Source organism: Periplaneta americana, chromosome 12 (assembly GCF_040183065.1).
Source record: "Periplaneta americana isolate PAMFEO1 chromosome 12, P.americana_PAMFEO1_priV1, whole genome shotgun sequence".
In the NCBI taxonomy this organism is placed as follows: Eukaryota; Metazoa; Arthropoda; class Insecta; order Blattodea; family Blattidae; genus Periplaneta; species Periplaneta americana.
Genome location: NC_091128.1, coordinates 104,560,538 through 104,576,283, shown reverse-complemented (window position 1 = coordinate 104,576,283; position 15,746 = coordinate 104,560,538). Strand labels below are relative to the sequence as shown.

Below are 15,746 nucleotides of genomic sequence, written 5' to 3'. Positions count from 1 at the left end.
CCCTGCCCATCTCAAACGTCTGGATTTAATGTTCCTAATTATGTCAGGTGAAGAATACAATGCATGCAGTTCTGCTTTATGTAACTACTATTACTACATGTGTGCATACCATGCTTTGTAGCATTTCACATTGTAAATGTTTTAACAATAAGTCAAAACAGATTAGACACACTTCAAAATCTGAAATCCTTGGGGGTTGGAGGATTATAGTTGAGCTCTGAAGAGAGAAATTTCCTTCCCAGACTTATTGAATCATCACTCTTTCAGTGCCTTGTCAGTAATTCTATCGCCATCTTCAACTGAGGTCTTTTCAGGACTTGCTTGTTGTGTTCTAAGAGGCCCTTAAAGTGATCCCTTTACTACATCTCAGATATGCTGGAATTTGTATCCACGCAGTTTATGACACATAAAACACCATATTTGTCCACTGTTTCTCTGAGAATCTCAAGTTTTAAATTATAATTATGAGAACTGCAGTGCTTTCAATGTCTCTGATGAACAATGAGGAAGGATTATATAAAATGAAATGATTGATGTACATGCACATACATATACATTCTGCAAGTTACATATGACCTTTTTTCTACTGAATTGTCCTACCTCAACTCATTTCTCTTATGTAAAGTTGATAAGAGTTTCCGTTAGTGACTGGAGGTCTTGACTAGACAAATTTGTCAGTGTCAGAAGTATGAAATAATATATTCGTTATGTAACCTTACATAATTTTTGAAGTTACGAGAAAGTATATAATTATAAATTTTCAGTCAAAAGTATATTTCATATGTGGTGCTGAAATTTGGCAAATAAGAGCAAAAAACAATTCACAATTATAATTACTGAGATGGATTTCTTCAGATGATCAGTAAGATGTTCTAGATATGCTAACCAATAAAACAAAGGATGGATTATGATACTTCAATAATAAATTTTATCGAATGTATACAGTTACAATGATACGGTCATGTGAAAATAATCACAGAAGATAGACTAACTTACCAAGAAGATTGTTTGAATGGTTGCAAAAAGAAAGAAGAAAGGGGGAACCTAGGAAGACACTTCTAGAAGAAATTATCGAAAGCACTCATACAAGTCACTGGGGTGGTTCATTCGGTTAAGGTGCTTGCCTGCCAGTCTGAAGTTGTGCTTGGGCACAGGTTCAATCCCCGCTTGGACTGATTACTTGGTTGAGTTTTTTCCGAGGTTTTTCCCAGCCGTAAGGTGAATGCCAGGTTATCTATGGTGAATTCTTGGCCTCATCTCGCCAAATACCATCTCACTATCACCAATCTTATCGACGCTAAATAACCTAGTAGTTGATACAGCGTCGTTAAATAACCAACTAAAAATATATATATATATATAGACGCACATGCACCCGTGCACATACGCACATGTTCACGCTCCCACACACGTGCATGCTCCCACACACGTGCGCGCGCGCACACACACACACACACACACACACACACGCACAGACACACAATAATGATCTAAGGCCATTATGGCATTTTGTACACCTACGTATTTTGTAATATTATTTCTTACACTACTGCTGACACCACTGCTAAGAGCACTCTTGCAATGTACACTGATGTTCAAAGGTATCTGACCTCCAATTTTTTTATCGTGTAAGCAAACTTTTTAACCATGGGAAAAGTCAGAACCAAAGATATACTAAACTGAAAAAGTTGAAATAGTTCTGCTAATTCTCAATATCTCAATAGGGGACCCTATTATTGAGACAGATATAATATTTGGGATAATGCTGATGTAGATTAAGTATAAAATTTTCTCATAATTGACATTATCAGCAGTTTCCAGCTAAATCTAATAATGTTTTTACACAATCATTAGAGGGGGGGATGAAATTTTGAATTTTGTAATGCAGGTATATTTATGTACTATTGGCGTTATCTTCGCCATCTGTTCATTGAAGTAATTACCAAAGAAGTGACATACGAACAAATTATCAAACATTATCGATTAGTGGGGTCAGGTATCTTTGAACATCAGTGTACTAGTTCTGCACTCATTGGCAAATATACTTAAACTCATATAGTGTTGATTGAAATTTGCAACATAAATCAGTGCTCTTCAGGGAACTGCTGCAGAAATGAAAATATTTCTCTTTCATGCACTCGGTTAAGTTTAATGAGCAATTAAGAATATGTACTTGATGAAATCATAAAACTGTCGAGACACACTGGCTGGCTGACATTTAGATATCCGCTAATTCTGTTTATGGTACTGTTTTCACAATTATGTCAAGGGAGATTTATAATATATTGTAGATATTATTTTATTTATATGCAGTATTAAATAATTAAAATTCATTAATGTGTTCCTCTTCCTTTTTACTGTTTTTCAGGTGGGTTTGCCGTAGTATTTCTGGTCAAGGCAAACAACAGTGGCGTTAGATATGCACTTAAGAGAATGTATGTTAATAATGAACATGACCTCAATGTCTCAAAACGAGAAATTCAGATTGCGGTAAGTGATTTATTATCAATTTTATAGTAGTATGTATGCTTATGATTAGGATTTATAACTTGCTCATAAATGCACAAGTAAGCTATGTTCAAAAGTGAAACAGAATGAACATTACTGAATTGTTCCTTGATTTTAAACGTCTTTATTATCTTCAGAAGTAAAATTATTTATATTGAAGAATAATGATATGCATAATAAAATAATAAAAAACAAATCCATGGCACAACCACCCATCTGACTGCTAGCTTCATGTCCACATGTCTTGGCAGAGATGAACTATAATCAAAGCAGTACAGAGATGAAATAGGTTAGCATGACGATCTCCCCAGTTATAATTGACTTTTAAACTGGATCTCGCTACTCACTGTAGCTCCCTGAATCCAGCATGATACTGGGTGAGCACCGTGGCTGAAATCTCATGAGAAAATTTCTTCCCTCATGAGGACTTGAACCAGCATTCAATCCATATTGCTAGTCAAAGGCATATTTCAGGCAACAGAGCTATAGTGCAGGGTAACAACATGCATTGTTACACATAATAATTTAGTTACAATCACTAAGTATTGATTATTCAAACTCCTTTAAATAAGATGAATTTACAATTATGAATGATCGTTGCTATCTTTATAAGAAGTGTTTAACATAATAGCTTATACAATAGAAGCCTGATGAAGCTCAGTCCATTAAACTGCAGATTCAGATATTATGCAGTGAAATTATGTCCCCGAGAAAAAAACATTATCACTGAAATTTTTAAGTAGGCTATAGAGATGAAGTGAATTAGTTTGCATGGAAAGACTCTGCATTATAATTTATCACTAACCCTACAACAGCCGATTTTGACTCTCGTCACATCTATTTTTAGGCTCGTGTCTCTAATCACTAGCAAACAACAGAAGGCAACAATTCTCACCCCCTTTTTACAGTTGCAAATCTTAATCATACCATACATTCATGTAGATTGAGTCTCGAATTCAGTGCACGTATGAGGTTTTAGAAAAGAAAAGCATATTATTTTAGAAAGTGATAACTCTAATTTGTATGAAGAACAGGGAATCAAAGCAAATTTATCATGCGAGTGTGACATCCCAGAAGGAATAATTAGAAGGTGGATGAAAGAAGGGAACAAACTTAGAAGTTTTGCCACTCTACAGGTTACCTTTCTATATACTGTGATTAAGCTATACCGGGGGGTGAAGTATGTCCTCCAACAACCACATTATAGTGGGCTTCTACTGTACATAGAGGTGAATAACATTTTCTGAATGTATTCATTTTCTTTTGTTGCCATTAATGATTAATATGAGAAATTGGTTTTTCGTGCCAAGCAGTTTGTTTTTTTTAGCAGAGTTTATAACATTAGAATTTATTAGGTGATTATATACCAAACTTAATTGTCAATTATACTCATACTCTTCTGAACTACAGTAACCAATTGAAAGTAAGTGATTGAATTTGCCAAAACACATCATGGTTTAGAAAATTAACATAGGCATGGTCATGTAGTACATTTCGATTTGCCTTTTGAAATTAAAATGCACAGTCTAGGAAGGATATTTTGTTATATTTATTGAAATGTTTCTATACAGAAAGATACAATTTTTACATAACTTCGTTCTCAAGATTAGATAGTTTTTACGTAACTTAATTCTTAAGATTGTATGTTTTTTTTTTTTGAAGGGAGGAAAGTATGATACATTAAAAAAATTAATACATTTAGGCAATCAGTGATCTAATAGCAATTTAGTGCAAGTCGCTGCATCTTGATTCATAAGAACTATATGATCACAATTTAGAAAAGTATAAGTTCATCAGTACTTTCTGTCTGGAAGTGTGCTATTATGTCTTGGGAGTAAGGGAGCAACAAAACGCTTGATTAGAGGACATAACTATAAGTTTCTGCGATAATTTGACTATACTATGATTTCTACTAAATACAGTGCAACCTTGCTAATCTGAAGTAATTGGGGTCCGAATTTGTTTGAATTATTTAAAATTCTATTTCCAAATGTGTTACTTTTTTATATTCCCTCAATTTACCACGCATTATTTATTTTTCTTGTAATTTAACATCTTGTAGTGCTTATTAATCTGTATTGTGGCTGATTGTTTATTCAAAACCATTTGTAAAAATATCGATCCAAACCTCATAAGAAGTTTAAACTTGTCTTTTTATTTATTTATTTTTTTTTTTAACATTTCCCTTAACTTCTGAAATAATGATCGCAATCTGATGAGGTTGGCTAAAATTTCTAAGAGTTTCTTCTTTCCCCCCCATTAGGATTAACTGAAATTTTGTACTACTGAGGTTCATTTGGTAATGTTCTACTGTATTATAGTACCAAACAGATTATCAAAGCCAAATGTTTATGTGTTGAATTACTGATAAATTGTACTCTTTCATATTTGTGAAAGATCTATTCATTCTAAAGGAATCATACAACAATAATTGAATATCCCCCCGGAATAAGGGTATATGGTGCATGGTTTTCCTATGTACTTATGCCCTTATTCCGGGAGGATTTGTTACCTTTCTTGTTGCTGTGTTGCAGATTGTAATAATTTTTTCAGTAACTTCCTCACTGTACAGCAGTGGTGTAGCATGAAATTTTGAGCAGGGAAAGCTAACTCAAGTTGTCTTTCATGTACATATGAGAAAACGTATTACAAAAATATAGTCTTAAAATAAATGATAGTCAATGTCAAGTCAGCAGTCGAAGATTGGTTGAAACCTCGTAAGTAACACCAATAAGGCATGACCTCAAATGGTACGTAGTAAAATATGATTTCACATATCTCTTAACAAATAGACACGTATACGTATAACATTAGCTCACTCCCTGTCATACTTAGAGAAATCACAATATTAACGGTCAATAGATGCAGTATTACTATCATTATGTAAGTATGCATCTGTGTTTTGGTTATGTCCTTCATTGACAGCAAGGGAGTCGGTCATTTGTTTTCTAAATCACACATTTGTTCCTAAGTCAGTCTTGATAATAGAATTGTCCTAAAAAATTCAAGTAAATTGGTGTCAGGGACTGTTATTTCACTCATTATTTATTATATCAGCCACAATGCACACTAACATTTCAACAGAACACAACTGACGAAAGGGATAACTCGGCAACTAAATTATTTTCAATGTAAAAGCTAGCTTCTTGCGAGCCTTGCAACCAGGGTTGTTTAGTTAGAAAGGGATGGAAAATCTGCGGGGTGGGTTACACAGAAGAATGAGTGAAAGAAACCAGTCTGCTTGGAAGCTGATGTGTGCAGGCTTCTTGTTTATTGCTACATCACAAATCATCATGAGCTGCCGCATCACAATATTTAATGCATAAATATAAACTCTGTTAAAATTAATAAATAATTTTGTTCATAAACTGCAGGTTTATTATGAAATTATTATTAACTGGGGAAGCTGAGCTTTTTAGCTTACATTGACGCTACGCCACTGCTGTACAGTATGACATGTCAAAGGCTGCAGATGTAACTCAAGTTCGTGCTAATCTGGGAGCTCTTTTTTTCAAACACAATTCCTTTAAAAATATATACTTAATTAGACACTTTCACAATTTTTTTTTTGTTTATCCACAACTCTTCTGTTATTTTTGCTAACATCACTAGATCTACTAGTGATGTGTTTACTGAGGAATATTAATGAATATAATAGTGTACGAGGGTCATTTCATAAGACATGGCAACTATATTATATCAGCCAATAAACCTGCAAGAATAGAAATTCACTATATGTGATTGAAGGTCATTGAAATGTGCTTCGCAACACTAGTACCAAATTGGGTCTGGGTACAAGAGGCAATGGGTAAGAGGAATTGAAAGATGCCTAAATAGAAATCATTGTTTTGTTATACTCAAAAGGAAACAAAAGTACATTACTCACAGCTAACATCCTTCAAAATAATCCCCCAAATCTTTTATACATCTTTGCCAATGATGATGAAGACGATGAATACTAGCAGCTGTGTGTGATTCCTCTATGTATACCACCTCTTGTCGAAATGCTGTTAAGATGTCCTCCCTGTTTGCAAACCACTTCCCACGCAGCGGCTTCTTCAATTGCTTCTCGTAGCTCAGAATGACACTGACGAGCATTTCTGCCACAAGGAACTGCAATTTTCACATATGACCACTGTTCAACTTTACTTACATCCATCTTGGAGCACAGACTCTAGCATACTAACTTTTGGATGTGCTGTCAACTAGTCACCAATGCACACAGATGCAATCTGCCATACAACAGCATTTCAAATGTATATACTGAATTAACCACATTTTCGGTTATTTGGAAGATATAACATAGTTGCCATGACTTATGAAATTACCCTCGTATAAGCAACATTAACGTACTGATGGAATAGGAAACACGAACATGCACATTTATAAGAACGTATATTTGAGTTTTTAATTATTGAAATATTTTTACTATGTGTGTCAAAACTTGGTATTGAATAAAATGTGTGTTTTATTCAATGACATATAAGGTGTAAGGGCATTTAGTACATTTATTTCAAAGGCTTGTAGGAGAAGATACTTGCAACAGAAAATGTTAATGTACTTGGTATTTATTTTCACGTGTAATTTCAGGAACCTGAAGATAAGTATTTTTATATTTTTTGTACCTACGTATATCAGCTAATTTGTTTATGGAAAATTCCATTACAGGAATTACAATACGAACAGGTTTCTTTAGATTGACGTGCACTGATAAGTAAAGAGAATAACTGAAGTCACTGACCTTTAAGCTGTTTATTACTCGGACATACCTTGATATTTCATTCAAATAGTTTTAAATTCAAAAATGTATATATGCCAAAGCATTTCATTATTAGTGTTGTTGTTTAGTCAATTGTTCGAAGACAGATCTGAAACTCACAAGTGATACCAAGAAGGCACTACTTATGAGGCAACTAGGCCAGGAAATAGTGGGTAGGGTGGTCAGTTCCTTTCCCCCTCCATTGCATACTTCGCCGACTAGCTACATATTACACTAGTCAGACTTCATATGCATACAAACAATTGTTCTTTTTCTGACGTATGATGTCAAGTGAGATGTACTGCCTGATAATAGATGTACATATCTACCAGAATCTCAGGAACGTTACTAGTGTATATTATTTTTTTAAGATGCAATTTTTTTGTAATTTAACTTTGTAATTAGCAGGAAATCACTCCCATTCAGTAAAGTGCTAAAATTTTTGTGTTAATAAAAATAAAAAAACAACAATAATAATAATAATAATAATAATAATAATAATAATAATAATAATTATTATTATTATTATTATTATTATTATTATTATTATTATTATTATTATTGTAGTATTGCATTAAAATGGAGCATACTGAATAAAAAGGGGACACATTAAAAAAAATAATAATAATCATGATGATGATAATAATAATAATAATAATAATAATAATAATAATAATAATAATGAGACAGAGAATAAGCAATTGCTGTCAACAAAAGTCTATGAATTTAAAAAAATGTAAGTTTTCAGCAAAACCGTTGAATAAATGAAAATTTATTTTTTGCTCCAAATAGCATCCTCTACCATTCTTTAACATAAAGACACTCACTGCCCTTACACCAGTGATTGGAAAATGTAGCACATTTAGTACAAGTAGAACGCGACTTTTCAACTCTACCCTCTAGTTCACCTGTACTGCAGGCTTGGTTGGCATCTAGTATCCGAGCTGAATGAGCTAGGTAGGTTTGATGCGATCACTGTAGAACGGCTAAAGGTATAAAATGCCGACCACTGCATTACACACTATATTGAGAAAATGTTTAACTGTACCTACATTCTAATATATAGGCATTATCACCAGCAACAGAAAGATAAACTCTCTCTTTTACAATATGAATTTATTGTTTTATCTAGTTATGGGTTCATGACAAAGCATGGGCTCTTTGCTGTAAGAATTTTGTTCTTGAACAGTCAGTTTCAAAATAAATAGCTCTCTTCAGTGAAACTGATCAAGCTAATGCCGGGTCATTCCATGAAAATGCGACATTTTCACGAAAAATAAAAATCTCACGAATCTTTGCTTGTTATATGTCATTTTTTTCGTTATGATCCGAATTTTTTGAATCTGACACACTGATTATGTAACAACATGTATGTGGGAGAAAAAGCACAAAGAAGTCTGTGGTTTAAGAGCGCAAAATTATCTATTAGAAATCACATATTTGAATGCACATTTAAGGCAAATAAATCATTACTTCTGTATGTTACATTCAATTAATAATGAAGTGCTGACCTTTGTTAATAATTATAATGCATAGAAATCGTAATACAATGATTATTTCGTGCTTGATTACAATCATTACAAAGAAAGGTTGAGAGTTCGTGTGTCATGCTGAAATGGACATTTGTTTATATTCCTTCAAAACCATTTCATTTTTTAATGTTTCATAAATGTAAAAGTGAGACACATCACATAACAATCAACTTCTTATATGGACAACATTTTGATTTATGTACGAATTCTACAAGAAAAGCACGTGATACACACAACACAATGACTGTGACACACGAACAAAAATGTTATGTTTATCCTAAAATCCAGTTATTGGAAGTCTTTACGCCTAAACATAATTAGTAGTGGAATTTCAAATACTCATTGTTGATTTAGATAATTGTGTGTGTGTGTGTGTGTGTGTGTGCGCGTGCGCGCACACGCACGCACCTGTGCATCTTTTTTTTTTTTCAATGTACATATTATACTGTAGGTTAAACACTCTTAAAAATGTGTTCCGTAACTGTTGTAAGGAGGAAAGGAACTGGCCACGCTACCCCGTTATCTCCTGGCCTAGTTGCCTCATAAGTGGTGCCTTTTTGGTATCACTTGCCTGAAGTTGGTACAAAATATTTATTATTTTTTTAATTCCTTGAATTAAAAACTTACAAAATTTTGTTCATGTTAATTTATTTCATATAAAAAACAAGTTTATACAGTACATTTTTATAGTAAGTAGGTAGCCACCATACTAGGCCTACGTATAAATAAATTGGTATAGTTATTTGCACATTAGGTAAATGATACTAAATTATACATCTTGATTACACAACTTTTAAACACTATATCACTTCGGAAAACGTATTATGTCTTTCACGTGTTAAATTTTATTTACCTTGTTAACATGTTTCGGCCTGCTATTGGCTATCTTCAGAACTGGTTGTTGCTGGTCTTGACGCCTTTTGTTTTGTTTCCTGTGGGGATATGTTTGTGTAATGTAATGTGGAGTCAAAGAGTGTGTGTGTTCTGAAAATGAATTGTGTGTTGAGAATTTCATTTGGATGTGTTTTTGTGTGTGTATATTTCGTATTGTTCTAGTGTGTCTAGTTTCTGGCTTTTTGGTTGGATGTATAGAATTTACATGTCTGTGTTGATGTCTCTGTAGGTGTGGTTAGCATTTGTGATGTGTTCTGCATATGTGGAAGTGTTTTGTACTTTTGTTATGTCTGTGATGTGTTTTTTGTATCGTGTTTGAAATGATCTGCCTATCTGTCCTAAGTACAAGTTGTTGCAGGTGTATACGCTTGTGTTGTTGTATTTGTTTGTATTGTTTTTGTGTTGAGATGTTTTTGTAGAGTATTATTTGTTCTGTATGCGATGTTTAATTTCTTGAATGAGGTTGCAATCTTGTGTGTGTTTTTGTTTTTGTATGTTAGTGTGATGTATTTTTTTATGTTCTTGTGTTTGTGTTGTATTCTTATACGATGAAAGAGTAATGGAACGGAGAAAAATTCTCTCCAGCGCCGGGATTTGAATCCGGGTTTTCAGCTCTAAGTGCTGATGCTTTATCCACTAAGCCACACCGGATACCACCCTGGCGCCGAACAGAATCGTCTCAGATTAAGCTCCAACTCTTGGGTTCTTATGTTTTTTGTGATTATTTGTCTTTCGTATTATGTTGGGGTTGTGTCCGTTTTCTTGTGCTATGTATTTTATTGTGTTTAACTCTTCTTTGTAGTCATGTTGGTTCATTTTTATGTTGAGTAGTCTGTGTACCATTGTTCGGAATGCAGCTTGTTTGTGTTGTGTTGAGTGATTGGATGTGTTGTTGTGGTTGTGGGTTTTCTGTAGACTTTGAGTGTGTGTTTATTGTCGACTTTTGTTATTGTGATGTCTAGAAAATTTATGGATTTGTTGTTTTCAATTTCTATTGCTTTGGGTGTATTTTGTTTATGTGTTGATGCATAAACAAAATACACCCAAATACAATACGAAATATACAGACACACAAAAACACATCCAAATGAAATTCTCAACACAACTCAATTTCAGAAAAAACACACAATTTGACTCCACGTTACACTACACAAACACACCCCCACAGGAAACAAAACAAAAGGCGCCAAGACCAGCAACAACCAGTTCTGAAGATGGTCAATAGCAGATCAAAACATGTTAACAAGTAAATAAAATTTTAACACGTGAAAGACACATAATACATTTTCCGAAGGTACTAAATTTCTGATATTAATTTAAAATCGTTTTATTTAATAAAATTAATTAACTTACCCTAGGTATCATTTAGCAATTCTAAATGATAGGCCTTTTTAAAACTATATTAGTTCTATTGATATAAATATTTATACATTGTGAAGATTTTTTGATAGTATTTTCAAGAATTTAAGTTGGTCTTGGTTGGGTTTTTTCCGAGGTTTTCTCCAACCATAAGCAAATGTTAGGTAATCTATGGTGAATCATCGGCCTCATCTTGCCAAATACCACTTCACTATCACCAATACCATTGAAATTAAATAACCTAGTCGTTGATACAGTGTTGTTAAATGACCAAGTAAAAAAAAAAAAAAAAGACATCAAATATACAAGTGAAGTTACAAAAGCTTGTGTCGGCGAAGAATTTAAAGTGTCTGTGATGTCTAAGGGAGGGAAGTACTACAAATGGCTGACATATTGGTATATTCATCACATGACATTACACAGGAAATATCACCACATATAGTTGTAAACAACCATGGATATTTTAAATTTCAAAGTGTATTTTATGTAATCTAGTGTTGTTTTGTATAATAAAAACTGTAGGCTATCGTATAGTGTATAAGTCTTTCACAAGAAGTAATGTATTATAATTCCATTTAAAACAATTAGTAACCAACATGATAGAAATGTTTGTGTGTCATGTTCGTGTGTCACAACATATTTGCAATATTTCATTTCTTAATGGCACTGTTAATTTTTTTTAAAGGTTGTGTTGCAGTTACATGTACTACACCAAGTGTCTTAATTGTTTGGAAAACAACTGAATGCATTTATGTCATTTGGCACAATAATATGAACATTTTTCATTTTGATAATAAATCAAGTGGCAAGAAAATGTTCGTGTATCACACCATACAATATTTAATATTTTTTACATTAATTATTCCTTTTCATTAAGAATTTGTGTATTTATTTAGGAATGCTTATGTTAAAAGACAGTAATGTCTTTTTCATGGACTACTAAGTATTTAATTAAATATCCTGTGAAGATCATAGTTAGTTACTTGAAAAATGTTACGTGTGTCACTATGGAATGAGCCTGCACAGTTAAATACATGTATTGAAATTAGTGATGTATGCAGTCATAAAGATAGTGTGCGTTTTGCTAACTAGACAATGTGATAATATTATCATTGGCAACAAGCCTTCAAGAAAGATAAGCTATGTGGTAATTCACATGTCTAGTATTCCATGTACACTAGTTTTCTTTACACTAGTAACATTTCAAATGAAATTTGTTTGATGAGGGAGAAGAGAAGAGGATTAGAAATCGATTGACATATTCTTGTAACAAGAAATAATAATATATTGATAAAAAGTAGAAACTAGTTATAACTACAGGGATTTCTTTTTGTGTGAAGATTATGACTTTGAATGCAATTTGCAGGCCTCATAATGAAAGATATTCTGAAATTTGTCATTCTTTAATCTTTATAGTTCCAAGTGTTCATTTTCAGTATAATTGGACATTTCTGTGGCGTTGATTAATGCATTTAAAAATATCATTAGTAGAGCAATGATAAAATTCACCTAAATAGACAAAAATTTAATTTCAAAATTGGTTTCTATTTAAAATATTTACTTGTCCAAAGTTTCGACATGCAGGAATATGGGATTATGCATAAAAGTCTGTATTGTTGTATCTCACATTTCTAGCAACAATCTTAAAGTAAAAAAAAGTTCGCAATTTGTTACAGTTTAGAAGTTCCTTTCATTTCATAGATATTGTTACAAATGAAACATTGATCTCCTAAATAAAATTTACAACACTATAAACTGATCACATTACAAGTATCTTTTTGTATGGAATCTCCCTTGTAATTTTGCAGTTGTCTTGATCAAGGATAGACAAATCCTGGGGTGCCAAGTCACCATGGTGTTATAAAAATTTTTATGTTACACTTGATTTTTTTTATTGACTTCAAAATTATTTAAGACTTTGCTTTCTTGTATGTCTCTATGACTAATACATAACATTTACAAAAGCGGCTGTAGGAAAATGTTCAAGTATGTAATGTGTTTTATTAATTATAATATTTTTTAATATATTTTAGCAAATATATTTTTATCGTAGGTTGAATTGTTTTTTTATTGCATGTGTGGGTAAAATATGGTGATTCCTGAAAGAAAGGCATAGTGCCTGAAAATTATGCAGTTTTGTCTGTCTCTGGTCATGATACCATAAAGTGGTGCATCATTGCCTGATGAACTACAGGCCATAAAATATAGAATTATAATAGAAGCTAAAAATGACGACCTTCTCTCTCCATTTTGGATCCATACCTTACTACTTAAAATTTTTCCTGGCAACATGGTGAAGTTTTTCTCTTGTGCTGCTGGAACTTTCAGTATTTATTATTTTATTCATCCAGCATTTTTTCAGTCTTCTTCAGCTTACTGAGCAAGATACAAAAATTGTCAATGCACATCATAAGTTTTTCGTAAGAATAGATTTTATGGTTAAAAACGAATGTTAAGATTGTGTTTGACTACTATCTTGTCCACACCTGTGGAGTAATGGTCAGCACGTCTGGATACGAAAACAGGTGGCCCGGGTTTGATTCCCGGTCGGGGCAAGTTACCTGGTTGAGGTTTTTTCTGGGGTTTTCCCTCAACCCAATACGAGCAAATGCTGGATAACTTTCGGTGCTGGACCCCGGACTCATTTCACCGGCATTATCACCTTCATATCATTCAGACGCTAAATAACCTAGATGTTGATACAGCATCGTAAAATAACCCAATAAAAAAACTACTATCTTTATTGAAAGATACAGTTCTTATTCCTTCATCATTCGTTATGATAGATCTGATTTAGTTTTGTAATATGAAAGTTCCTGTTAATAAGAGTAATCTACATGTGAAACTCCAGCTGTAAGTCTATATGAAACATTTATTCTCATCACAGTTTTAATGCTGGCGAGGCATTGGCAGTGATTGAATAAAGCTACTACTCCACTATTAGATGCCGCTCACCACATATCCCACTTCGTTTTCATTAAAACCAGTTTCTAAAAGTTTTGCATTTTAAATTATTAAACTCTTCAAGTTGATGTGTAATGATTATAATTTGTAAGATGTAATAAGCTTCCCATATCAAGATGGATGTATCATATGGAAACCTCTTGAAGATGATATACACCAAATGATCTAAACTATGACAAAGAAAGTAAAAAATTAATGACTTATTTATTAAGCTGTTACTGTTTTTGTTCTTATTAATCTCTTATAAAAACTGTAGAATACTTATAGAATTATGTAGACAAATTTCTTATTCAACTCTTTCCTTGCTTCTTTGTGATCTGCCCCCAAACTTCATCAGACCATCTGCGAATGTTTGTGGCAGACTGATTGAAAACTGTTGTTATGCATGTCACATTTTATCACATGTACCCGATATTTCATTTTCCTCTGAATACAAATCACAAGAATTTAAATTTGATACAGGCAACCACATTTTCACTAATTCTATCGTCTCAATTTTATTTATTGACTTTATAGCGATGTACTGAAGTACAAATGATATTTCCATGCAGGAATTCTTATTTATCATATGATGAAGGTTCGGTGGAGCAGAGAAAAATTCTCTCCAGCACCAGAATTTGAATCTGGGTTTTCAGCTCTATGTGCTGACGCTTTATCCACTAAGCCACACCGGATTCCAATTCTGATACCGGATTGAATCCCCTCAGTTTAAGCTCCACCTCTTAGTTTCCCTTTAGTAGCTGGCCCTCATACACTGTGCCACAGATTTGTGACAATGGCACAAAGTCCAACACACTAATGTGCAGAGGTGCACTCATTACGAGTGACTAAGTGGCCGGAATCCGATAGAATGATCTTAAATCACTAAGTGATTATATATGCATATCATATTAAATATTATAGAGATGAAAACCCAGGTTCGGATCCCGGTGCCGGAGAGAATTTTTCTCTGCTCCGATCCTTCATCATTTATTTATTGAGAAATTTTGAAATGTGCATGGTTGCATTGTTCTGTATGAAGTAGTGAAGTTTTCAGTTTTTATATCAGAGTTAGTATGTCCTTTATTTATTCTTGAGAATCACTTCCTACTCTTGCAACTCTGGCCTTGTTATTCTGAGAACAGTGATTATGCATCAAACTCAGATTTTCTTTTCGTGCAGTAGAACATCTTACTATTCATTTGAAAATTAGAGATTTGTTTGGTATTTTGCAATTCAAATATTTTCTGTAAAATTTTCTTCCATATTTCGTATACTCATGTTTCATAAGAGTATTTTAAACAAAATTCCCCTCCCCCCACAGTAGATAATGTTGATTTACGTTCTCACTAACAATAACTAAAATAAACTGCTTACTGATAGCAGCCCAGTTTAAGGACGAAATGACTGATGTGGATTTATATCGTAGTTGTTTCCAGATAAGTACGCTCTATGGTTATGTTTCATTCATTAAGATTACTGCATTAGAATTTTCACATTCAGCCTCATATATTATAACAATGATCAAACATTTTCTTGATTGGGTTAATACAAATAAAGTAATATTTAATGTTCATAAATAATTGTGTTCGGTTTTCCTACAATGTTAAATTAAATGAAATTAATCCCAAAAATCTATAAGCACAAAGTTTCTTGGTTTGGGATTGAATAATTGAAGTGGAAAACACACATAGACTTTATTACTCCTAAATTGAGTTTGCCTGTTATGCATTAAGAACCTTAGCTCCTGT

The 15,746-nt window shown here is 33.0% G+C and overlaps 1 protein-coding gene across 1 annotated transcript in view; it reads left to right on the top strand.

Annotated features, from left to right (window-relative positions):
• The window catches only part of LOC138710744 (uncharacterized), a 112,938-nt gene that overhangs the window by 16,894 nt on the left and 80,298 nt on the right, over positions 1-15,746 (top strand). The window contains exon 2 of the mRNA XM_069841834.1: positions 2,369-2,490. Within this exon, the coding sequence (XP_069697935.1) occupies positions 2,369-2,490 (122 nt within the window). The remainder of the gene's footprint in view (positions 1-2,368; positions 2,491-15,746) is intronic.